The sequence below is a fragment of the Notechis scutatus genome, chromosome 9 (assembly GCF_049901735.1).
Source record: "Notechis scutatus isolate UNSWTSFEM ecotype Mainland chromosome 9, rNotScu1.2, whole genome shotgun sequence".
Classification (NCBI taxonomy): Eukaryota; Metazoa; Chordata; class Lepidosauria; order Squamata; family Elapidae; genus Notechis; species Notechis scutatus.
Window position 1 is genome coordinate 16853212 of NC_142017.1, and position 25544 is coordinate 16878755.

Here is a 25544-nt window from a genome sequence, read left to right on the forward strand (position 1 = left end):
TGTGGGCATCTAGTGGCATGCTCCTTCTTCTCAATAGCAGCCCATACTTGGCATTTCAACAGAGGTAGTCCTCATTTAGTGACTGCCTCGCTGCATAAGAAATCCACCAGATGGAATCACATGTCACTTTTTTTTAGTGACTTCAAATGGTTGCTAAACAAATGGAGATAAATTGAGGACTACCAGTAGAGAAATATTCCAGGGAATTGTGTTTTGTTTTTTTTCCCCTCCTGGGAAGAAAAAAATGGATAAGCTACACTTCTCTTGAGACTGGATGCAGAATAAAACCTGAAGAGCAGTGACAGGGATAAGGGGCTGGATGGGAAATTGGACTCCGCTTTTGTGATGACCCGGGGCATGGCCCAAAGGCAACACAGTCAGATAATAAGTAGGAGTCCCTTTATTATCTCCAACATTGCCCCCAATGTCCAGGTTCTGGCTGGAGAAAAACTCTCCTAGGAACAGCCTTTGACTGCAGAAAATTATGTCTAAAACATGGTCAACACAAACTGTAACTGAAAGTCCAAACAAGCCAAACTGAAGTAATTAATTTGGCAGGGCAGGAGCAAGAATTTCAGACTTGAAGGCATGGCAAAACTCACACAGTTGGGAAGATGCCAGGAACACAGATAAGCAATGACAACACAAGATCAAGTCACATTTGCTCCCAGCAGCCTGCCACATGCAGCCTCCCTTTCTTAGAAACTGTGTTCCCAGCTGTAGCTAATGAAGGGACTCAGGGCCCTTTCTTCCCCCGTAAGCCACACAACCCATGTTGCTCTCTTCTCCGTTCCTCCCTGCGTGTCCTAGGATGAAGAGCGGGTGGGCCTGGGTCTTCCTCTGAACTCCCTCTCTCTTGTTCTACCTCTTCCCTGCTCTGCCCAGTCGGGCTTTGCCCTTCCACAGCCTCCTCCACAGCCAACGAAGCCACACTCCCATTCCCTGTCAACTGTTTGGCTTCCTCCTCAGATTCAGACTCCAACAGGGGCATGACAGCTTTTGAGTTTTGGAGAAAAATCAGAGATGCTAAAATACCAGAAGGACAACTTCTCTAGAGAGAAAGGAAAGATAAATATTAACGCTTTTGTTCATACACAACTGCCAGTATTTCCTAGCTGCTTCAGATGGGCGGTGTGGCATAATCAAGGTGTGGCACACAAATTAATTAAATCCTGACCTCATTTCCCCGACACTAGTCATCCAAAGGAAAGGTCTGTGGAGGATTGGTTTTCCTTCTCATTCCAAAATCAAGTTTTTTTCATTAACCGGGATAAGCGTCTCCTATCCTAACATCAGAGATCTGTTTCCTCGGGTATTTGAATCTGAAGTAATCGTTTATTTTTTTTCAGAGCATTTCTAAGCAGTCAAACTTCACATGTATTTGGGGGTTGCTTGGAGCAAGTGTCGGGAATTCAGATCTGGGTCATAAGTCCTCTTTGTCAGGTTGGTCCTAACTTCAAACGGTCGCTAAGCAACTAGTGTTAAGTTGAGGACTAACTGCAGTGAATCACCCATCCAGAAGATTTAAAATGCTTTCTGGTTCTCCCAGGAAAATCTCTTTGGGAGCAACATCTGTTACTGGTTGATCCGATCTGCTCACAAATACATCAGTGGGCTCTCCTGTTTGAAAACAAAAAATTAGTTGCAGCCAGGGAAAATATTTTCACATGTGGTGGACCTGCCCTCAAGCATGGAGATATTGGCTGAAAATTAAATCTTGGTTAGAGAAGCTAATGAAACAAAAGATCAAAATCAAACCAGAAACTTTTCTGCTAGGCGTGTTAGAACCTAACTTAAATAAAAATCATCAACATCTAATACTTCATATTATAACTGCTACTAGAATTTCCTTCACCCAAACCTGGAAACAGGCTATGGCCCTCTCAGAAATCGCAGTAATTAATAAAATATTTCAATGTGCCGAAATGGTCAGATGGACGATGTTACTAAAAAATAAGGAAGAAGGAGAATATTACAAGATATGGGATGTTTGGTACAAATGGTTAAGGAAAAGATGCAAAGACATCAAATGATAATGAATAAGAAATCACAAAGTAATATTGTTTATGTGTAAATATATGTATATATGTATAAAAATGCTTAGAACAAGGAAAAACCTAATATAGTTATGAATATCAAAGCTATGGGTGTTATTAACCAATGTAAGCACTGTTACAATATTGGGTAAAATGTGGAAATTTGTTTTTAATCGTTGAAACGTTGAATAAATAAATTTCTAAATTTTTTTTTTAACTGGCCACAGGTTTTATGGGTTTCCAAAAGGAACAGAAATGTCTTGATTAGATGCCTATGTTTCCTGGGCTTTAAAATACTTTTAAATAACTTGCACAACCTGTTCCAGGTTTTGCAAGAACACCTTTTAACTTACAGTGTAGTCCCAAGTCGGAATTCTTCTTGCCCTCTGCCTTTACTTCAAGTGTAATTAAATCCCGATGATTTCCACCATTCATTACAGGAATAGGAGTTGTCTCATTTTTATCTTTTAATGAGTCCCTAATCCCAGTTCTTCCCAGATCATCTGGAGCTCCCAGGGGCTTAGGATCCTATCCATGAGAAAGGTGAAGCATATGTACGCTGTCAGTATTGCTGGCAATGCAAAGGGCTTATACATCTATAAAGTTTATGATTGTTAACTTTGTGATCAGCAATGGTTACCTTTAAGGTAACCAATTCTGTGGAAGTCACCTGAACAAGGCACGCTTGAGAATAAGCACAAATGTATTAAGACAGGTGATTGGGTGGGCGTGGCAATCAAAATAAATGCAGCTTGAATTTTGAGAGTTGAAACCCTGTTTTTCCTGACCCTGTTGAAGTCCTGTTTTCTTCTTTTTTTAAAAAGTTCTGTGTTGCTTGAGCTTGTTCCCGAAAAATCTGCTGCTTCTGCCTGGGTGCATTCTAAAGGCCATGTTGCTTTTCACCCAGATTTTGCAGGCTGATCTTGCAGCCTAAGAATCTATTGCGTGTTTTGGCAATGAGCCGCGGCCGTTCCCAAGAAACCTGATCGGCTTCATTTTGTTGGGATGAGAAAGGAAGAGTGTGTCTCCCCTTTCTTCCTTTCCCCCCTTCTTTCCTTTCCTCCCTCCCTCCTCCTTTCATTTTTTTTCTTTTCCTTCCTTCCCTCCCTTTTTGATCTTTCTTTTCCTTCCTTTCTTCCCTTTTTCATCTCTTTCTTTTCCTTCCTTCCCTCCCTCTTTGATCTCTTTCTTTTCCTTCCTTCCTTCTCTCCCTCTTTCATCTTTCTTTCTCTTTTTTCTTGCTCTTTTCTACCTTCATCCCTCCCTCTTTTCTCATGCTGTAATCCCAAAGTGATTTCCTGTCCCAGGATCAGCCTGCATCAAAGAAATAAACCAGGGCAGAGATTGTATATATTTGTTTAAATTGATTTGCCATCTGTCTCACCAGGGGGACTGCTCTTACACTCCAGCACCCATGCGCCTCAGCCACTGTGGCTTATGGAAAACAGACCAGCCTTGCAGAGAACTCTTGTTCAGCCCCAGCCTTCTTCCCCTTACAATGACCCTAGGAGTTTGGGATACAGCTCCAGCATCCTTTACCTAGGGACCTACACCGGCTTGATGCACATGGACGCTGAAAGTTGCATTAGCAGAGGGATACAATCAAGATCCAGGGAGGTACTAATACCACTATATAAAGCCTTGGTAAGACCACACCTAGAGTACTGCATCCAGTTTTGGTTACCACACTATAAAAAAGATGTTGAGACTCTAGAAAGAGTGCAGAGAAGAGCAACCAGGATGATGAGGGGACTGGAGACTAAAACTTACGAAGAACGGTTACAGGAACTGGGCCTGGCTAGTCTAGGAAGAGAAGGACCAGGGGAGACAGGATATCCAATATCTGAGGAGCTGCCACAGAGAGGAGGAAGGGGTCAAGCTATTTTCCAAGGCACCTGAAGGCCAGACAAGGAAGAATGGATGGAAACTGAACGAGGAAAAAGTCAACCTTAGAAATAAAGAGGAATTTTCTGAGAGTGAGAGCAATCAACCAAAAGGGACAGAAAGTTGACGCTTTCAAGAAGAGACTGGACTACCACCTGTCAGAAACGATGTACAGTCTCCTACTTGGGGGGGGGGTTGGACTAGATGACCTACAAGGTCCTTTCCAATTCTTTTAATCTAAGTTGCCTTCAGAAGTTGTAGGAGCTTCATCCCTGGAGGCTTTCAAGAAAAGATTGGATTGGATTTGTCAGAAATGGTGTCGGCTCTCCTGTTTGGGGGGTGGGTGGGGTGGGTTTGGACTAGATGACCTCCAAGGCCCCTTCCAACTCTGTTAACCTGAAGACAAGACCCTGCCCTCAGTGGGTCTCCTGCCTCCCCTTCCTTCCTTCCTTCCTTCCAAAGGTCCGACGTCTGCCCGGGCATCCCGTCCCACCTCAAGGGCTCCCCAAGCGATGCCCAAGACACTCCTGCGCGCCTCCGGGCGTCCGGTTGAAAAAACCCTTGCAAATCCGCGCGCGGGCGCCCAGGACCGCCAAGGGCGCCCCCTGGCCGGGGGAGGCGGCGGCGGCGGCGGCGGCGGCCGTTCCTTGTCACGAGGCCCTCCCTCCGCCCGCCGGGCCAACCTCCGCCGCAGTCGCCGCCGCCGCCGGAGAAGCAGTAGTTGGAGCCCGGCGGCGGCGAGCAGCGACCCAAAGCGGCTGGAGAGCCGGTGCGCCCCCCGGGGGCCCAGCCCAGCCCAGCGCGCTCCGTCTGCACAGGTAGGGACGCCCGCCCGTCCGGGGCCAGGAGCGCAGGTGAGGAGGGGTCCCGACCCGCGGAGACCCCTGCCAGGGAAGGGCGCCTCTCCGCCCCGCAGGCAGGTTTGGAGACAAGGGAAGAAGAGCTGGCTTCGCCCGGCTGGTTGAGTCGCTCTCTGGACCCCCTGCTCCTTCGGGGGTCTGGCTTTATTTGGGGGAGGGGCTCACCGCCCGGGTGTTGGGGATCCAGGAGCCGAACCTCTTTTTTGGGGGGTGTGGATTGGCAGCCTGCTTGGACGGCTCGCCCGCACGGTGGGGGTTCCCCCCACACGGCAGGAAAGGCGCGCCTCCAAAGACCCTCGCCCCATTTGAGAAGGAAGAAGGGGGAGGGGAGACCTTTCTGGATGACCGTGCCACTTTTTTGTGGGGGGAGGGGGGTTTCACACGACTCCACTCCGTGGTCTCTGCAGAGGGCCCTGGGGGTGGGGGTGGGGGTGGGTGAGAATTCACTCATTTCCGGGGTTTGGCAGCCGAGTGTAAGTTGTATGTAGCCTGCTGCCTGGGGAAGGAAGGCACCGGCTGGGGTTTGTTTGGCGAGGTGTGTTGTGTGAACCCAACCTGGGTTTGTGGATGGCAAGGAACTTGGTTTTCATTGGGTTCAGGTGTCTCTCTCTACCCAAATGGGGATTGTTGCACAGTGGTGCAACCAACCAACCCACCCCTTCCCCCACCTTCTTTTGCCAAACTTGCTCAGTATTAAAGTTAGCCTTGACTTTCCCTGTGTTGTGCACATCAGCCGAAAAGAAACCATGGTCCAACAACCAGGGTACAAATATAGCCAGGATGAATGAAACCGAGACTCTGCTCTTAGAAAACCTGAAAGCCCTTGAGCAATTAAGTCCTGGAAGCAGTGTTGCACTGTATGGTGTGTGTGTGTGTGTGTGTGTGTGTGGTTTGCTGGGGCTTAGCTTCACACTTCGTCCAATTGTGGTTAGTCCATTTCTTCATTTCTCTTTGCTACTGACAGCTGCTGACAATTTTTGCAGACGCTTTCTTGGGCCTGGCTCTGTCCTGCAGGCAGTTCCACAGGTTGTTCTCAGTGAAACACACACACACACACACACTTTGATCCCTGTGGAGTCTTGGCACCCTTGCCTTCTGGCCTTGAGCCATCTGTTCTGCTTGCTTAATTGCTAAGTCCTTGGCTTTGTAACTTAGCCATTCATTTAGTAACCGCCTGGGTTTATTTATTTTTTAGCGTGTTAAATGTTAAGCCCATCACAATGACATTTTCAATGAGCAAATACAAAACTGTGGGGTTCTCGATGCTCTCTGAGCTTGGTTGTTTTCTTGCAGACGTTTCCTTACCCAAACTAGGTAGCATCATCAGTGGTACAAGAGTGGGGTGCTTGCAGAGAGGAGGAGGAGGAGGAGGAGGAGGAGAGGGAGGAGGAGGAGGAGGAGGAGGAGGAGGAGGAGGAGGAAGAGGAAGAAGAGGAGGAAAAAGAGGAAGAGGAAGAAGAGGAAGAAGGAGGAGGAGGAAGAGGAGGAGGAGGAAGAAGAGGAAGAGGAAGAGGAAGAGGAAGAAGAGGAGGAGGAAGAAGAGGAGGAGGAGGAGGAAGAAGAGGAGGAGGAGGAGGAGGAAGGAGGAGGAGGAGGAGGAAAAAGAGGAAGAGGAAGAGGAAGAAGGAAGAAGAGGAGGAAGGAGGAGGAGGAGGAGGAGAAGGAAGAGGAAGAAGAAGAAGAAGAAGAAGAAGAAGAAGAAGAAGAAGAAGAAGAAGAAGAAGAAGAAGAAGAAGAAGAAGAAGAAGAAGAAGAAGAAGAAGAAGAAGAAGAAAAAAAACTAAGACTCTGGGGATCCTTGGTGCTCTCTGAGCTTGCTTGTTTTCTTGCAGATATTTCATGACCTGACTAGGTAACATCTTCAGTGCTACCGGTAGTAAGGAGTGTGGTTTGCTGTCACTTTCTGTTCTAGCGTCTTGCTCTGTCAGCGTTGATGTGGATGGTCTCAGAGATCCTTTGTTTGGGCTGTTTGCTGTCGGCTCCTTTGGCAGTTTCTTGATTGGGGTCTTGTTTGCTTGATGGTTGGTCTGATCTTAACCTTGGAGTTAATCTATGCTGATCTGGTGGGGAGATTCCTTGCGTCTTTTTCCCACCCTTTTGGGCTGGGTGATTGTCTCTTTTGCAGACAGAGATCTTGTTAAATGTCTGTGTGTCTAACATGAAACTATTCACAAATTCAAAGATAAGGCTACAGGTAGTCCTTGACTTACAACGGTTCGTTGAATCACCATTCAAAATTACAAGGGCACTAAAACAAAGTGACTTAGGACAGTTTTTCATACTTACGACCTATGCAGCATTCCCTGGTTCATATTTACGACCGTCGCTGTGTCCCTGGGTCATGTCATCCCTTTTTGCAACCTTCTGACAAGCGAAATCAATGGGGAAGCGAAACTCACTTAGCAGCCAGGTAAGTAATTTATCAACTGCAATGATTCGCTTAACAACGGCGGTAAGAAAAGTCGTAGAATGGGGCAAAACCCACTTAACAAATGTCTCACTTAAGGACAGGAATGTTGGGCTTAATTGTGGTTGTAAGTCAAGGACTACCTGTATTTATACAATCAATACACAATGGGGTTTCCTCAGTTTGAAGTTACAATGGCACTGGGGGAAAAAAAGCGACTTACGGCCAGTCCTCGCACTTACAACTGTCGCAGGTCACATAAATCGAAATTTGGGCACTTGACAATCGGTGTAGGGTTGAATCTACAACGGGTTGCAGCATCCTGGGGTCAAGGGATTGTCATTTCCAGACGGCTTCCGACAAGCGCAGTCAATGGGAGTAAGGGAGCTGGATTCACTTAATGACGCCATCGTTAACTACAGTCGTTTGCTCAAGAACTACACTGTCTGGGGAATTCTGGGATCTGAAGTCCGCCCATCTTAAAAGTGGCTGGGGTTGAGACACGCTGGCATAGAGACTTCTGGTCAAAGGGGCCCAGCAGAGATTATACTACCTGAGGCTTCTCAGAAAACAACAACTGAATGAAAAACTGCTGGTGACCTTCTACCGCTGCACCATAGAGAGCACTTTAACATACTGCACCTCTGTATGGTTTGCCAACTGCACAGGGGCAGATAGGACAGCACTCCAGAGGGTGAACGTCATTGCCCAGAGGATCATTGGTTGCCCTCTCCCCTCTTTGGAAGAGCTTTATAGCTCCCGTTGCCTTAAGAAAGTTCAAAACATTCTCAAAGATCCATCTCGTCCTGGCAGTGGTGGGATTCAAAATTTTTTACTACCGGTTCTGTGGACATGGCTTGGTGGGCATGGTGTGGCTTGGTGGCTGTGGCAGGGGAAGGTTACTGCAAAATCCCGTTCCCTCCCCACCCCACTAGCCTGCTTTCCAGCTCCGTTCTCCTGTGCAGGGCAACCGAAGAAGACCCAGCCGATCAGCTAACTTTTGAACTCTTACCATCTGCCAGATGGTACAGGACAATAAAAAACAAGGACCAATAGGCTGAAAAACAGCTTCTATCCCAGGGTAGTAACTCTATTGAATTCTACTGTCCAGTGCAATATTAATGCAATATCAGGGGTTTTTCAATTCAATGTGTGGAGTGCGAAGGATGTGCATTTGTGTTTCTATTTTCATGGTCATGATGTGCACTGAAGATGGTGTTTGATTTCGTTGTACGAGGTTGCAAGGACAACAAACTAAATTAAACTAAACTCTTGGGCCCAGCCCTTGCAAAAAAAAAAAAAACAGGGAAGGAAACTCTATGTCTACCCCACTTCCTTGCTGCCTTTTCCTTTGATTCAGTGGCAAGAGGGTTAGCAGCAACACACAAGACTAGCTGAGAATTGGGGTTAAAAAATGATAGAAAAGGAGTTGCTTGGAGAGACAGCTGGAATCTGTTTTGAAAGTGTGTGGCTTTGTAGCAAAAAAAAAATGAATGCAAGTAGTTTGTTTGTTTTTGTTCATCCCCTTCGAAGGGAAAGTTGGAGTTTATTGCTCAAAGCCAGCAGATAGGTGTCCAATCATAATGCAAGTAATCCTCAACTTAAAATCACAATAGAATAGGAATAAAATAGAATAATAACTTTATTGAATGGACACTAATCGGCATGTATTAAAATGAAATTTCGTTGCATGCAGCTCTCTCCCTTCTAATGTACCCTACATAAATATAACCATTGAATTGAATTCTTTATTGTCATTGTACGTATAGATGCACAGTATACATACAGTGAAATTATATTAAATATGACTAAATAAATAAATATAGAATTATGTCTATACCTGCACTAGAGCCCAGAGAGTTTCTGTTGTTAAGTGAGCTTTATCCCACTGATCTTTCTTGCCACGGTGGTTAGGTGAATAGTTGCGGTTGTTAAGTGAGTAAAACAGTTGTAAATTAAACCTTGCTTCCTTCCGCCTTGACTTCGCTCGTCAGAAGGTTGCAAAAGGGGATCAGGTTACCTCAGGATGCTGCAACGGTCATAAATATGAGTCAAAGGTGAAGCCAGCTGCATTTTGAATCGCATGGCCATGGGGATGCTGCCACAGTCACTTGAAAAATGATCATAGAGATTACATTACCTGAGACTTCTCAGGAAACAACAACTGAATGAAAAACTGCTGGTGACCTTCTATCGCTGCACCATAGAGAGTATTTTAACTTACTGCACCTCTGTATGGTTTGCCAATTGCACAGGGGCAGATAGGACAGCACTCCAGACAGTGAACGTCATTGCCCAGAGGATCATGGGTTGCCCTCTCCCCTCTTTGGAAGAGCTTTATAGCTCCTGCTTCCTTAAGAAAGTTCAAAACATTCTCAAAGATCCATCTCATCTTGGGCACCCATTGTTTTGAACTATTACCATCTGGCAGACGGTACAGGATAATAATAAAAACAAGGACAAATAGGCTGATAAACAGCTTCTATCCCAGGGCAGTAACTCTATTGAATTTTACTGTATAGTGCAATATTAATGCAATATCAGAGGTTTTCTATTCAATTGTACAGAATGTGAAGGATGTGTGTTTGTGTTTATTTTCATGGTCATAATGTACACTGAAGAAGGTGTTTGATTTCGTTGTACGAGGTGCAGTGACAATAAAGTAAACTAAACGAATAAGTCACTTTTGAACCTCCATCTCTGCCACCATTTGTAAGTTCCTGCAATTTCAATGATGCTATTTATAACTTCAAAGAGTCACTAAACAAATGGTTGTAAGTCGAAGGCTTCCTGTGGTTTTTAAGGTAGAGCTCGTTACATGGCTGGTTGGGGAATTTTGGAAGTTGAAGTTCACATGTTTTAAAGTTGCCAAGGTTGAGCAACACAGCGTAAGAGAGTTTGTAAGGGAACACAGGTTGGAAAGCTGGCAACCTGGGTTTGAGACCCGAGCATACACAACAGAGTGAACTCCTGTTACTTGCTCCAGCTCCAATTCAAAAGCATGCAAATGCAAGCAGATAAATAAGTACCACTTCCGTGGGAAAATAACAGCATTCGATGCACTTCGGCACATAATCATCCTGGCTATATGACCACAGAAAATGTCTTTGGACAATGCTGTCTCTCCTTTGGCCAAGAAACAGAGATGACCGCTGAGCCCTGGAGTTGGACACAACTGGACAGGGAAACCTTTATTTTTGCCTAATGGAAGATCACCCTTTATAGTAGAGAAATTATACATTACAAGATTATACATCTGAGATCATTAATTTCTCTTTATTGTAACACATTTATACAATCATGTCAAGATATCTGCTTGAAAGAGATGGTTGTTACCATTAAGGCTGGATTTATAAAACATTAGCCTTTATTACCAGTGTGCAGGATCCTGTAACTCACTTCTGTTTTGCACATTTCATATAAGCAGGAAGACGAAGCAGGAAATTGCACTTAATGTGCAAACCGGGATCAGGCCTTTCCAAGCAACATGGCAGTGATGCAATGAGCTAATTTAAAGTCCTGCCTTTAATCATGTTCTTTCTCTTTCATCCAGCAAGATAGTATTTTACATTTGGTATTCGTCTCTTTTATCTTCTCAAGCCCCACATCCTATCCAAGGAAGCCAGGATTGGAAACAAATAATCGCCCAGAGTTTGAAATTGAAGTATAAATCCTGGCTAGTTGACCATCATTACTACTAGTTCAAAGAGAGTGCAAGGGTAACTTAATAAAGCTCATTCACATAATTGCTAGAAGGTGGAAGTTGCACCAGAATGCACGTCTTTTATTACTTCATTTGCAACCTAGACTTGACAGGTGAAACCATCAAAATTTGCCTTTTGAAAAACTCTAGGAAATCACAGTGGTGGAGATGAGTGTCCAAACCTTCATTTAGATTTGGTATAGACAGAAGAACTACTGATTGAGAAACATGGATTTCTGTTCATTATGGAGATGATGTTTGGTGGTTATTTATTTGTATCGCACTTTCATTTTTACAAATATCTCAAGACAGCAGACATATCCAATACACCTCCTTTGTCCTATTTTCCCCACAAAAAAACAGTCTTCTGGGGTGGGGTGGGCTCTTTAATAGATTGACAGAGCAGGAGGCCCTACACAATTTCTGAGAGAGAATGACTGGCTTTAATGGCTAAAGCAGGACTAGAACTCACGTCTCCTAGTGATTGGCCCAACGATTGGCCCTTACCACTGGAACTGGCTTATCAGTTTTATGTACTTTTATGAAAGTGCAATTAATATAAACATTCCCAATATATATATTGACTTGTAGTTTGAAACGAAACAATGAATAATTTTTTTATATTTCTCACTGTCCTCTGGTGATTGGCCAGCCAGCTTTGATGCCTAAGGCGGAAGTAGAACTCGCTGTCTCCTGGTGATTGGCCCCAAGTCAACCAACTGGCTTTCATGGGTAAGGTGTGTCTTGAATTCATGGCCTCTCACATTCTTCCCTGGTTCCTTAGCCGAAACCGGTTGTTGGTTTTGCTTGCAATAATTGCATTTTGGCATAGCCAGCCACCCCTTGTAAGGATGCTGCTTTAGGAAGTGCACGGTTTTAGTTCTGTATAAAAGCGACCACTTTCGTGCAGAAGTTAGCGTAACTTTGCTTAAAGCCTGCTGTTTGCACCTGTGGAAATACACACAGGTGAGAGCATGGCATGTAAGCAGGAAAAGTGTTTCTCATCTCTCAGAATGCATTTGCTTGTTTATTTATGGTAGTTTGCAGGTTGCATTGTGCCGGATCCTTCTTTGTTGTCATTTCAGGACTATTTCTCCCAATTGTGTTATTTTTAGGTCATAATGCAAATGAACAAGATGTTTAATAAATGTGAGTGTGATATATTCTCTTCGGAGCCACAGGAGTCACATTTACTCAAGGTATCAATATTTACTCAAAGTTGCAGAGAGATGAAGAACGTGACAGTCGTCCAAACTTTAATAGAAATGGATTTGAGAAATACATTACTGTATGCAGCTGTTTAAATTCTTCCCAAATATTTGTTTCTGGCCCAACCACCAAAATTCTGTTTTCCTCATAATCTGTTTGGCCTAGAGTTGCCTCTTTTGAGACCAAGGTGTTGTTGTGGCTGTGTTTGTTGCTGCCAGATGTTCATCCTGTATAAACAGTGAAGTTTGTTCTGCGTTTTCTGTTTAGAGTGCAAATGTCTTCTCAGGTGTTGAGTAAATTTTTATGGTGTGATCTCCCAAAGACACAGAGAAGCCAAAGCTTTGGGGATTTGAAGGTGGCTTCTATAGAAAATTGTACTATAGACTTCAGACAGCTGCATTTTCACTATAAGGTGTTCTTTGTCCAGGGAGATTTGGAGAAGGCCGCATTCTGGTTTTTTTTTCCTACTGGCCATTTGCGAAGTAGAAGACAAAGGTGAGTTTTGTTGTGATTTGCTTCATGTCTTCCCACCCCGCAGGGAGTATAATGGACGTTGAACCAACATCTGTCTTGGTTTAGGCATTGTCTTAAAGTCATGAAAAGGTTATGTCCAGAGCAACTTTTTTTGGGGGGTTATACGTGTAGACTAAGGTGTGAGTTTATTAAAAAGGAAACTGAAAAAATGTTGATTGCAGGAAAGCATGAACAGTGATAGACAAAGAAGACGAAGAAAAAAAGGGTAAATGCTATGGTAGAAATGTTTTTATTGCCTTATTGACCATGACTGGCATGGTGGCCTAGTGTTGGAGATGCTCACCTCCCACTCGGAAGGTTGAGAGTTTACACCTAGGTAGCAGCAGGTGTTTCTCTATCAGGGTGCAAAGAAAAAAAATATCTGCTGTGAACTCCATATAGGCATCAGGCAGAGCCCCCAGCCAGCAAATGCTCAGCGCCATCCAGTCTCCCCAGTTCTACCCTGGATTCAGGAATTACAGAGTCGTAGAAGGAAGTTTTATTGTATGGTGCAGGGGTTATGATTCCAGAACAAAGCATGGTGCTTTCTGTTGCTATCATGAATGCAAGCATGAATGTGTGAGCTATTATATAGAAAAAATCCACAATTTTGAATGATATACAAATCCACCTATTAAATTTTAGTCCGGTAATGATTTTAAGTTAGAATTGAATTCTGTGTCAGATACATTCTTAAAGGATGAAATTATTCTGAGCATTGAAGCATATTTTTATAATTTATCTGTTTTTCCAAGGAGGGCATCATTTTTTTTTCTATTAAGAAGCATATGCTATAGTATCCTTCAAGTAGTTAGCATATATGAAACTAATTCAGTGTTCTTTGAAAGGATACATGGTTTCATAAAGTTTAATAAAAATATTACTGATTGTAATGGGAATTCAGCTTCTAAATTTTGGTGCATTTTAATGTGGATCATTTTTACAAAATTGTTACGCTTTACAATACTGTAACGAAATATGAAACATTTTGTTTTTCACTTAATTCAACTGCTTCTGAAAACAAATTCCTAATCTTTTAGATTTACAATACTTATCTTCTGGGTTTACTTTAATCTCCCAGATTAAGTGATGTATAAATTAAGGTCCAAGTTAGCGATTTTGGTTTGGTATGTTTAACTCATCCTCTGAAGCATGTCACTTTCCTGTTTATAACCGTGTCTTCTCCTATTTTTTAAAAATGTATGATCTTTTACACAAACTTGTAATTAATGAAAGCAAGTTTGTTTGCAGAATGTGCAGAGTGTAGAATATAAATTAGATGACTTGCAACATTCAAAGGCTTGTAAAGTTTTACAACTAAAGGCTTGTAAAGTTTTACTAACAAATAGAAATCCAATCAAAAAAGTTAATCCATCTCAGCAAGATCTATCAGTGTCACAAACCATTCCTCCATAGTGGATAGTTTATTTTATTTATTTATTTATTTTATTTGTCAGTCGCTTACAAGATAATAGGTATAAGTATAAACATGAGTAAGAATACAGGAAATAGGTACGAATAAATGGGAATAATAGGACAGGGACAGTAGGTACGATGGTGCACTTTAACACGCCCCTTACAGACCTCTGTAAGTGTTGAATTGAACTCTGCATTTAATAATCTTGTTGCAGAAATCAAATATTGAAATAATCTTCAGTGGCTTTTTCTAATTGTATTTCCATCAGTCCTAAAAGGAAAAATTCCAGCTTGAATTGAATGTTAATATTCAAAATCCTCTGTATCAAAGTATATACTTGAATCAATTTTTAAAACTTATTTACATGTCTGCCAAGCATAATAAAATGTACATTTACAGCATATATTTTGAATGCCTTTATACATTCTAGATAGTACCTCTAGCATCAAAAACCAATGATATACAGTATTTTCCAATTTATATTATAACCAACATTCTTAGCCTACTTTATCATACATTCTTTAACCTGTTTTTCCTCTCTTTCAAAATTTCAACAAAAAATTATACATTTTAGCAAGTACGTGTTCATCAGCAGGATATTAACTCTTTCTATGTTCTTTTAAAAATTGTAGCCTTTGTTACCTTGAGGTGCCATTTCCTCAGCTCAAAAAATGTATATACATTGCTAGTTAGCAGTGAGGTAGAGATTTTGTTGGATCAAGGTATATAGAAGGAAAGATTAAATACACCTTTGGTGTCCCGCTGCTATTTGTGAAAATTAAATGAAGATTTATTTTCTCTGTCCTCACATTTTAGTTTGGACTTTGCTGATAATTTTAAATGCTGCTGGAGGTGCAGAAAACAGAACTAGTAAAAGCTTGATACATTTTCTTTTCCTGATTATTCCTCTTATCTTGATGAGCTAGGTTTATTTCTTTGCAAAGTTTATTAAGATATTTAAAAGAGGCATGTGTGTTTAAGGCAATGATTAACTTTAGGATTGGAATTTGCTGAATGAATTCTGGCTGCCTTCAGTATGTGAGATATAGTTAATTTATCATGTATTTGGTTTCCTGACAACTTGAGCAAACCTAATGATTTTTTAAAAGGATCTTATTTAAATCTACATCAGCTTGAATATAGGCAAACCCTAGAATTTATAGAGCAGTCTGGTAATGTAGAACATCCATTGACTTTGTGAATTAGTTCTGTGAAAGTTGTTTACAAATCATGTAACACTCTGTGTTACTTTTTCTATCTCAAAACAAAAGTAACAAAATTTATTTTGTGTATTTTCCCCAAAACTTTTTAATGTAGAGAGATAATAGTAAAACATTTTTGCTTCATTGAAATATACAATTAATTGAAAGCTAGAATATATATTGTATTGGGGAATATTGTGTTGGTTTGAGCCTGGGGAATAACCAAGAAAAATTTGACAGGTTGGGAAAAAACACTACTGTATTAATCCAGATAACAAAAGCTGAATTTAAGTAATGTACAATGTATTTGTTTTAGAAAAGACTTTTTCCTTCTCTGATTCAAAAAAAAAATGCAATACATTTTTTAAAGTATACATTTTGTAATTTAGAGGAATAGACAGTTTTAATGCACCAATTAAATGATTCAATGAAAATATGATATATGTAGATCATTTATATTAATTTAACATGTTAAAAGTTTAGGGTTTGCTATATATCTTAGTCATGTTTTACTTTTGGGTTATATTTCACCACTAATGAACTTGTTAAATACTGCAGTTTTAATTTGTAGAATTTTACCCTCCGTATTTTTTTTAAAAAAATATGCATTTAAAAAAACCCTACTTCTGTTCAGAGGTGACCCTAAAAGAAAGCAGTATAATTGGGGGTGGGGGGTGGGGTGGAAGGCTTCCCTATAAGCTGGGCAGGAGAATAAATCCAGTTGTAACCATCAACATGTAAGGGAAGGAGTGGCAGAAAGAGGAGTTAAAAGAGGAATCAGCCTAGAATCCCTACATAGTCAGAAGCAAACTAAGTCCAACCTCCTTTGAATTCCATGAATCCTTATCTAACTCCAAGCAGGTGCTAACTGTTACTTGAGAAGAGTTCAGTGCATAGACATAAGTATCAATAAAGCTAAAGGTAAAGGTTCCCCTCGCACATACGTGCTAGTCATTTCTGGCTGTAGGGGGCGTTGCTCATCTTTGTTACAAAGCCGAAGAGCCAGCGCTGTCTGAAGACGTCTCCATGGTCATGTGGCCAGCATGACTAAACGCCAAAGGTGCATGGAATGCTGTTACCTTCCCGCTAAAATGGTCTCTATTTTTCTACTTGCATTTTTACATGCTTTCGAACTGCTAGGTTGGCAGAAGCTGGGACAAGTAATGGGAGCTCACTGTGTTACGTGGTGCTAGGGATTCGAACCTCTGAGCTGCTGACCTTTTCTGATTGACAAGCTCAGCGTCTTAGCCACTGAGCCACCAAATCCCTAAGTATCAATAAATTAATTTAATTGGACCTTCATGGGTGGACCTCATCTTTCATGTCTGATGCCACATCAGTTTTGTCCTTCCAGGACAAAATGCATCCTATAATCTTGCCGATCCGTGCTGCGACTTAGGAGATCTCTGAATTTTTGCTGAGGTTTTGACTTGTCTGTGGTGGCTCAAGTTTTATCGGCTTCTATGACAATCCTGGGTCTGTCTCAAATGTTTATTTGGTCTGACTCATATTGCTGGGCGTACACTAGCGTGGTTTTTTTGTGGTCTCAAACATTCTTTTGGTTTGGGTTTTCTTCAAAGCCCTGCTAAGTTGAAGGACCCCTTTCATTCTTGGAATCAGATGGACTTGAATGAAGGATTTCTGGCTAACGTAGCCGGCCGCCTTGCTGGTGCCTGGAAATAAGGAAATGGGATGATAAAGTATACGCTCCAAGGCTGAATATTGTCTTCCAAGCCACAGTGCAGTACACACAGAGGTGGTACTCAGCAGGTTCTGACCAGATCTGGAGAACCAGTAGGGGAAATTTTGAGTAGTTCGAAGAACTGGCAAATCCCACCTCTAACTGGCCCTGCCCCCCGTCTATTCTCTGCCTCTCAAGTCCCAGCTGATTGGTTGGGTCTTCTTTGGTTGTCCTGCACAGGAGAACGGAGCTGGAAAGCAGGTTAGTGGGGTGGGAAGGGAATGGGGATTTTGCAGTAACCTTCCCCCAGGAGTGTGGAGGGAATGGGGATTTTGCAATATCCTTTCCATCTCATGCCCACAGAACCGGTAGTACATTTTTTTGAATCCCATCACTGAGTACACAGTTATCTTCATGACTTTCTGAAGAAATGGGGCTACAAGTTTTGAGAGAATGGATAGAATACAAGTAGCTGAAAAGTGGATAGAAGTAACCAAGCATAGCCCATGGCCCATTTTACGGCAGATAATTAGGGGCCAACACATATTTTTTTGCCCAGGCATCTGTCGTTCGGGAAAGAATAAGGCAGCAGGGCTGGCCTGGGGCCGCCCAAGACCTTAAAAGGGTGAGGTCTGGTGGTTGGGGTGGGAGCCAGGTCAGGAGGTTCAGACAGCCCCAGGTCACGTGGTTAACTGTGTTTGTTGGTGTCTGCAGGGGCTGCTTTCCGAACAGCCCGTGTGGTAGGCAGAGGGGGCCCTTTTCCTGTGGGGTCCTGGGGTTGCGTGGGTGTACCAGAGAAAAGCGGGAGGTTAACCCGCCTGGGCAGGGTGGTGTCAGGCCCATCGCTTTGAGGTGGGGGGGGCACCAGGGGGGGGGGGGGCGGGGGGGCCGCGGGGGCGGGGGCCCTGCAAGTTGGGCTGTTCCAAGTTGGCTAGTAGACCTCTTGTATGTTGTAAGAGATCTGTTGCATTTTAGGAAATGACATCTTCATTGACTCTTAAGGTTCAATCTACTCGTCATTTTGCAAGGGGAAAGAGCCAAACTTGATATTTATTGTTGTACCAAATCTGATATTACAGTTTGAACAAGCACAACTGTCACCCTTACTCTAGATCAGAGGTGTCCAACCGTGGCAACTTTAAGATCTGTGGACTACAACTTCCAAAATTCCCCAGTCAGCCATGCCCTATGGGGAATTCTGGGAGTTGAAGTCCACAAGTCTTAAAGTTGACAAGGTTGGACACCTTTCCTGACCTAGAATGAAGGTGATGGTGAGTGAGAGATGGGACCTGAAATATTATGGACAGTGATTTTATTTAGTTACTAATTAATGAATGAGAGGCATTTGTATCCTTTATTCTATCCCTAAATTAGAATTGTGGAGTTGGGTGGAACCACAAAGATAATCCATCTTCTGAAAAGATTAAGAAAATCATTTTAATCATCATTGAGCAGTGGCTGTTCAGAATTCTTAAACATCTCCAGACATGGAGAACCCACAACCAACTGTTCTATGTGGATAGATCAAACGAGCAAGAAGTTGTTCCTTAAAATTACATGAATTTAGGTATCTATAACTTAACACCTGTTATTTTTTTGTCCCGGTTTTTGTGGGAGCAATGGAGAAGAGTCCTTACCCGCAATCTCTATTATATCTTTTATGTAGTTGAACATTAATATTATGTCTTTCCTCCCACCCCGAATCTTCTCTCAGATTGAACATCTCAAGTTCCAAGTCTAAAATCTCACAATCATTTTTGTTGGCCTGTTCTGAACCTCTTCTACTCTTGTCAGGATATCCTTCTGAAAATAAAATGCCAGAATAGCAACAGCAATCACATTTAGACTTATATACTGCTTCACAGTAGTTTACAGAGTGAGCCTCTTGCCCCTAACAATCTGGGTCCTCATTTTACCCTCCTCGGAAGGATGGAAGGCTGAGTCAACCTTGAGCCTGGTGAGATTCGAACTGCCAAATTGCAGGCAGCTGGCAGTCAGCAGAAGTAGCCTGCAGTACTGCATTCTAACCACTGCGCCACCACGACTCTTGTCCTTTATTGTCCCCTTTCGATCTCATCAGCACAAAGTACAGATAAAGGTTTCCCCTGTCCAGTCAGGTCCAACTTTAAGGAGGTGGTGCACACCTCAGTTTCTTAGCCAAGGGAACCAGTATTGTCAGAAGATGCTTCCATGGTCATGGAGCCAGCATGACTATATGCTGTGGCGCACGGAACCTTCCCACCGAAGTGGTACCTGTTTATCTACTTGCATTTGTGTGCTTTTGAACTGCTAGATGTGCTGGAGCTGGAGCAAGTTACAGGAGCTCACCCCATCGCAGAGCGTTTGGGTCTCAAACCCGGGCTGCCAGCTATAAGCTTAGCATCTTAACCGCGGAACCATCAGGCCTCCCCAGTAACAGAGTAGAGGAAAAGTAGAACTTTGCTTTTGATACAGTCCTCCTTCAGATTTATTCCTGGATTGTGTTGGCTCTTTTAGCAGCTCTGTCACACTACCGGCTCATGTTCAGCTTGTTGTCGATAAGCAGGCTTCTTCTGTTTCACCCTAGACATAGTTAATCAGCATGGGAATTGTTTTATGCTAGCTAGTAGTTTGCTCGCTTCTGCTTCTATAACAGCAAAGTGTTGGCCTGTTTTTGTGTTCTATATCACTGAACTTGGATAAAACCTTTTGTTATCGAAGTCAGGGACCAGTGGAGAACCTTGTAACCTTGAGCTCAGAAGCTATTGGTTCACGTGAGCCTAGTTTCACTTCTTGAAATTCTTTTGTCTTTTAAGAGGAAACTACAGCAAAATCATTTGTAACACAAGAGGGCCAGGTTTAAAATAATATATTTCTCTTCCTCCCTGCTTCCCTTCTAGCCTTCTGAAGACCTGCTCTCTTCAACCCCAAAATGTCCAGCCGAAGTATGGAGTATGGACAGCTCCCTGAGTATGAGAAGAGTCAGATCAAAAGGACCTTGGAGCTGGGGACTGTGATGACGGTGTACAGCCTCAAGAAAAGTAATCCAGAGAGAAGAACAATTCAGGTCATTATGGAAACCAGGCAGGTGGCTTGGAGCAAAACAGCGGACAAGATAGAAGGATTTTGTGAGTATCTGCCTTCATGGCATCACTGTAAATTATTGGAACTGATTGCGTCAGGTGCTGGGGAAATATGAAAATCCGGGCAGTTCAAATGAGTACAAAGATTTTTATTGCAAGCTTAAGCTCTCTATAAGAATCTGAATTAACTGTCAAAGCAAATTGGCGGTAGAGAAGAATCAAAGGAATTCAAGGTGGGCTGGGCTTAGATCTCTTGTGGTCACGAAGGGACTCATGGCTGATGACGCATTTGACCCCCTCCCTCTTCGGGCTCAGCCTGGGCATCGCCTATAGATTAGTTGCAAGCATTCTTGGAAAGGATGAAGACGACAGATGTTACTACAGGTAGTCCTTGATTTATGACCACAAATGAGACCAGAATTTTCATTGTTAAGCAAGGCGATTGTTAAGTGAGCCATGCCCAATTTTACGACTTTTTTTTTTTTGCCAGAACTGTTAAATGAATCATGTGGTCGGTAAGCGAATCTGGCTTCTCCCATTGACTTTACTTGTTGGAAACTGGCTGGGCAGATCACAAATAACGAACACATGACACCTGTAAATGCAACTGGCATGCATTTGTAATGTGCAAATATATTTTAAATACACGCCAGTTGCCAAGCACCTGAATTTTGATCATGTAATTGATGCTGCATTGGATTTAAGCCCAAGAATCAAGTTGTAAGTCACTTCTTTTCAGTGCTGTTGTAACATTAAAGAATTGCTATGTTGTAACATTAAAGAATTGCTAAACAAATTTAGTTTAGTTTAGTTTAGTTTACTTTATTGTCATTGCATCTCGTACAACAAAATCAAACACCATCTTCAGAGCACATCCATGACCATGAAAATAAACACAAACACACATCCTTCACATTCCACACATTGAATTGAAAATCCCTGATACTGCATTAATATTGCACTATACAGTAGAATTCAACAGAGCTACTGCCCTGGGATAGAAGCTGTTTTTGAACCTATTTGTCCTTGTTTTTATTATCCTGTACCGTCTGCCAGATGGTAATAGTTCAAAAAAAGGGTGCCCAGGATGAGATGGATCTTTGAGAATGTTTTGAACTTTCTGAAGGCAGCGGGAGCTGTAAAGCTCTTCCAAAGAGGGGAGAGGGCAACCAATGATAAGGAAGGGCTGGATTCTGATCTGTTCCTTCTATAGTCCACTTACAAATAATTGTAAGTTAAGGACTACCTCTACCATGAACTCCAGCCTCATGCCCCTAATCCACCTGTGCTTTAGCATAGAGGTATGGCTGCAGGTAGCCACAACATGAATTTCCCGCAAGATTACAGTTAGTTTACAGTTTTAGATGATTAGATGTTTTTAATGTATACCCGTTTCCAGAATTGACACTGCCATGCGTTTGGTGGCTTTAATGACACCCAAAGAAATTTGGTGTTCATGCTTCTGTAAATTCCAGAGCACTTCTTCTGAATCAAATTGAAAGACATTGTGCAACCCTAATAAATAACAGACCGAAATACAGTTTGGTCATGTTAATGAGATAACCCATGTGTGATGAAAAGAAAGGCTTAATGCACTGGCTCAGCTATTGCATCACGTCATGGTTAAGAAGGTTTATCTAGGGTTTGGAATAAAATCTAAATTGAGAAAGCATTAACTGTCTCCAAAATTACATATCCTGTGTGATTGTAATTTACTTAGTCAAACGGCAGATTTTAAACGTGGACTACAAACTATAGTATAGTTTTAGTTTTAGCTTTAGTTATAGTATAGTATAGTATTGTTTAGTGTATTGTCATTGCATCTCATACAACAAAATTAAATGCTATCTTTGGTGTACATTATAACTATAAAAGTAAAATACAAACCCACATCCTTCACATTCTGTATAATTGAATTGAAAACCCCGTGATAACTGCATTAATATTGTACTATACAACAGAATTCAATATAGTTACTGCTCTGGGATAGAAGCTGTTTTTTCAGCCCAAACTAGGCCTGAAAAGGCCTAAAATCAGAAATGGAGAAGGAGGGCTAAGTCATAATTTGGCTTTAAATCATGGCTATTGCTAATCATGGTTTAGTGTGACATCTGAATGGAACTGATTCATTGCTTCGCTTGTTCCTAAGATATGTTTGCCATGCTTTGAGGCTATACTGGTATTAACAAAAGCCATTGTGCATTTGTTAAACATACATAGTAGTAAGGTGTACCAAATAAAACTATCCATTTATAGTTTTGGTATTTGATGCTGCCCATAGTTAACCTCCAAAAAGAAAAGGCTATGATGTTAGAGAGCTTCTTTTAATTGATGAGAATAATTATTAATCAGTGGTTGTACATGTAAAACATAATATAGCATCCGTGTCTTGGCCGATCTACTATATGAACTGGAAGTAACTTCCCTTTTCATAATTACTATGATAGCACAGTTGTTAATATCTCAAAATAAGATCAGAGTATAGTCACGTTGTTAAGATATTCATCATGTTTGTACAAATGTTTCAGAATCAGATGACATTTATACGTTGCTCGTTTGTTTATCCGTCCATCCATCCATCCATCCCATCCCATCCCATCCCATTCAATTTTTAACCTACCATAATAGCATGAAAGCATCCAAAGCATGAAAGTTAATCCAATTAATGGGAGACTAGAAGTTACATCCAGTGTGTTTTTATGAGGAGTCCTTGGTGGTCTCTGAGCTTGGTTGTTTTCCTGCCGACATTTCATTACCCAAACTAGGTAACATCATCACTGGTTACTGATGATGTTACCTAGTTTGGCAATGAAATGTCTGCAACCAAGCAACCAAGCTCAGGGAGCACGAAGGACTCCTCATTTCAACCCTCAACTACAAATATTCTCCTTTAATAGTGTGCTTTTAAAATAGTAGCTAAAGAATTAAATTCTATAGATAGTCCTTGGCTTATATCCATTCAGTGACCATTCTTAAGCTGTGGTGACACGGTGGTTAGAGTGCAGTACTGCAGGCTACTTCTGCTGCCTGCCGGCTGCCTGCAATTTGGCAGTTTAAATCTCACCAGACTCAAGGTTGACTTGGCCTTCCATCCTTCCGAGGTTGGTAAAATGAGGACCCAGATTGTTGGGGGGGCAATAGGCCGACCCTGTAAACTGCTTAGAGAGGGCTGTAAAAGCACTGTGAAGTGGTATATTGTTGCTATTGCTCTTCAAAATTACAGCAATGCCAAAAAGGGAACATATGACCTATCCTTGAAGTTTTGGCCATTGCAGCCTCCCTGCAATCACATGACCATAAGATGGGTGCTCGTGTGTCCAGCTCGTGGTTATGACATCCCAGAGAGCCATGGTTACACGATCAGTGTTTGTGACCTTCCTTGCTGGCTTCCCACAAGGAAAGTCAATGGGGAAGCCTGCAGGAAAGGTCAAAAGTTGGACCTGGTGGGTACCTTTCGTTCTTTTGTGTTCACGCTCTCCTATCCATTTACTAGCCTGTGTTTGTGTGGCACCATGCCCAATACCCCATGGCCTTCCTGAACTTGCACAGTGTTGCAGCACTGGGCTCTCCCAGCCTCTCCTAAACGTACATGCAACCTGCACAGGGCCTCCTCCATCCTTCCGTAGCCCCCCCTGCACTCTTTAGCTGAGTCTCCTGCCACTTCCCAGTTCATAACCAGTGCATCATGGGGTTATGATGGCAACCAAGATTGCTGGGATTATTGTCACTAAGCAATGCGGTCCCAGAACTTTGCACTTTTGAGACTCATTTAGCGACGGCCATTCCAGTCTTGATTGCTGTCATAACCCAAGGACTACCTCTACCAGTGTTACCATTTCTAAATGAATGCATTTCTTTTTGATTCAAGCGGACTGGAATTTAAGTGGGTCTCAAAGATTGCATTTCAAACTGAACCAGATTTTTTTTCATCAGCATGCAGGAAGGTAGAATTATCTTGGTTTCATGCCCGACTGCAGTTTAAAGTAACTTTAAAAAAAAAAAATTAACGTATTAGTAAGAACGAAATTCCCTTTGCAAATGGGCTGATATTCATTCTTTTAAAATAACGATCTTGAAGCTAGTGGGTGTGTGTATTAATATTATATATGTGTGTATGTGGTGTGTGTGTGTGTGTTACATTAAAAATATCTTCTGTGGCAAAAATTGAAAAAACATTTTTAATGCTGATTTGGAATTTGTATTTTTTACTTTTATTGTTTTGAGTTTTTCTAGATTGTGGGAAACTTTGGGGTTTTACGTTTTTATCCTACATTATTTATCAGCATAAATGTATTCAAAATTGTTGGCTTACAATTAAGTAACTTCAAATCATTAGGAGTAAAAGCCTAAACTAATTACAGTAAGCTTTGTGGTTGAAAAATTTGCAGTTTTCATAATGAAAGCATCATGTTACAAATCGTACACTGTACAAATCAGAATGAAACCGTCGGAAAAAAAATCACACGGGGATCTAATAAAAATTCAACACACCTTTGAGCACGTGTCAGTAGACTTATACAACACAGCAGGGAAGTGTAACGTATAAAACGTGTGTAAAATTCTGTTCTTATTTTGCACGTGTGTAAAATAATTAAACTTAAATAGACACAAAATCTCGTTTAGATTTTATGGGCATTCTATTTAATGGAACATGCCTTCTATTTTATTATTCTTAAATTGATAACTTTAGGATGTGTGGACTTCAGCTCCCAGAATTCTCCAGCCAATTCTGGATGTTCACAAGTCCACATCTTAAAAGTTGCCAACTTTGAGAAGCATCATTACCTTAAAGCTCTTTGACATTTTATAAGATTGTGTTATAATTTATTAGAACAAAGCACGTTTAGTTTCTACGATTGCTTATTGCTGCTTCATGTTCTTGTTCTTCTTTTGAGTTCATTGAATTTTTTTAGTAACCTGATTTTTCTGCATGATCCGATCTTTGATTGAAATAAAGTACTTAATAGCCAATTGAACTATTTGGTTCTTACTCCCAAGGAATGGGGCATAGCATTGCAGCCTGGACTTCTTTTAAATATTTGATCTCTTTCAGGACTGATGTCCTGAGCCCCACCAGCATTTTGAAAAATGTGCAAGACATCTACCATTCCAGTTTGTGGTTTTTGCCTTCCTGCCACAAATATAGAGTTGGATCATGCCTTTTTTTCTTTGCTTTTCAAAGCAGACTATTAACTGGTTCATTGCAAATTTTAGCTTGTCTTTTTTTTTAATCCAATCCAAAATGTAACTGTTATAGTTCATAAAACTGTTTATAACATACAGCTTTTGTGGGTGATCCATTCTGAACATACCGCAGGACTTGTGCCTATAATCCTGAATTTTGCAACATAAACAAAAACGTTGATGGCGAATTATTCTTTGGTTTCAAAAGAAGTTGCTTGGTTTCCTTTGAGGATAGTTAAGAATACATTTTGCTGCTTTCCAGTGTCTCGAAAACATCATGGCTCGTTGAATAAAGTTGTGTTCCCTTTCCTCTTTGTCTTAGATGCAAGTCTTACATCTAAACTGATTATAAATTTGCTTAGAATTTCTGAGCTTTAACTTCTATT

At 41.7% G+C, this 25544-nt stretch overlaps 1 protein-coding gene across 1 annotated transcript in view; it reads left to right on the forward strand.

The window, feature by feature from the left end:
* Positions 1–4610: 4610 nt before the first annotated feature.
* The window catches only part of PLCG2 (phospholipase C gamma 2), a 98481-nt gene continuing 77547 nt past the window's right edge, over positions 4611–25544 (forward strand). Inside the window, exons 1-2 of the mRNA XM_026672071.2 lie at positions 4611–4738; positions 19792–20019. Of these exons, the coding sequence (XP_026527856.1) occupies positions 19824–20019 (196 nt within the window). The 5' untranslated portion in view covers positions 4611–4738; positions 19792–19823. The remainder of the gene's footprint in view (positions 4739–19791; positions 20020–25544) is intronic.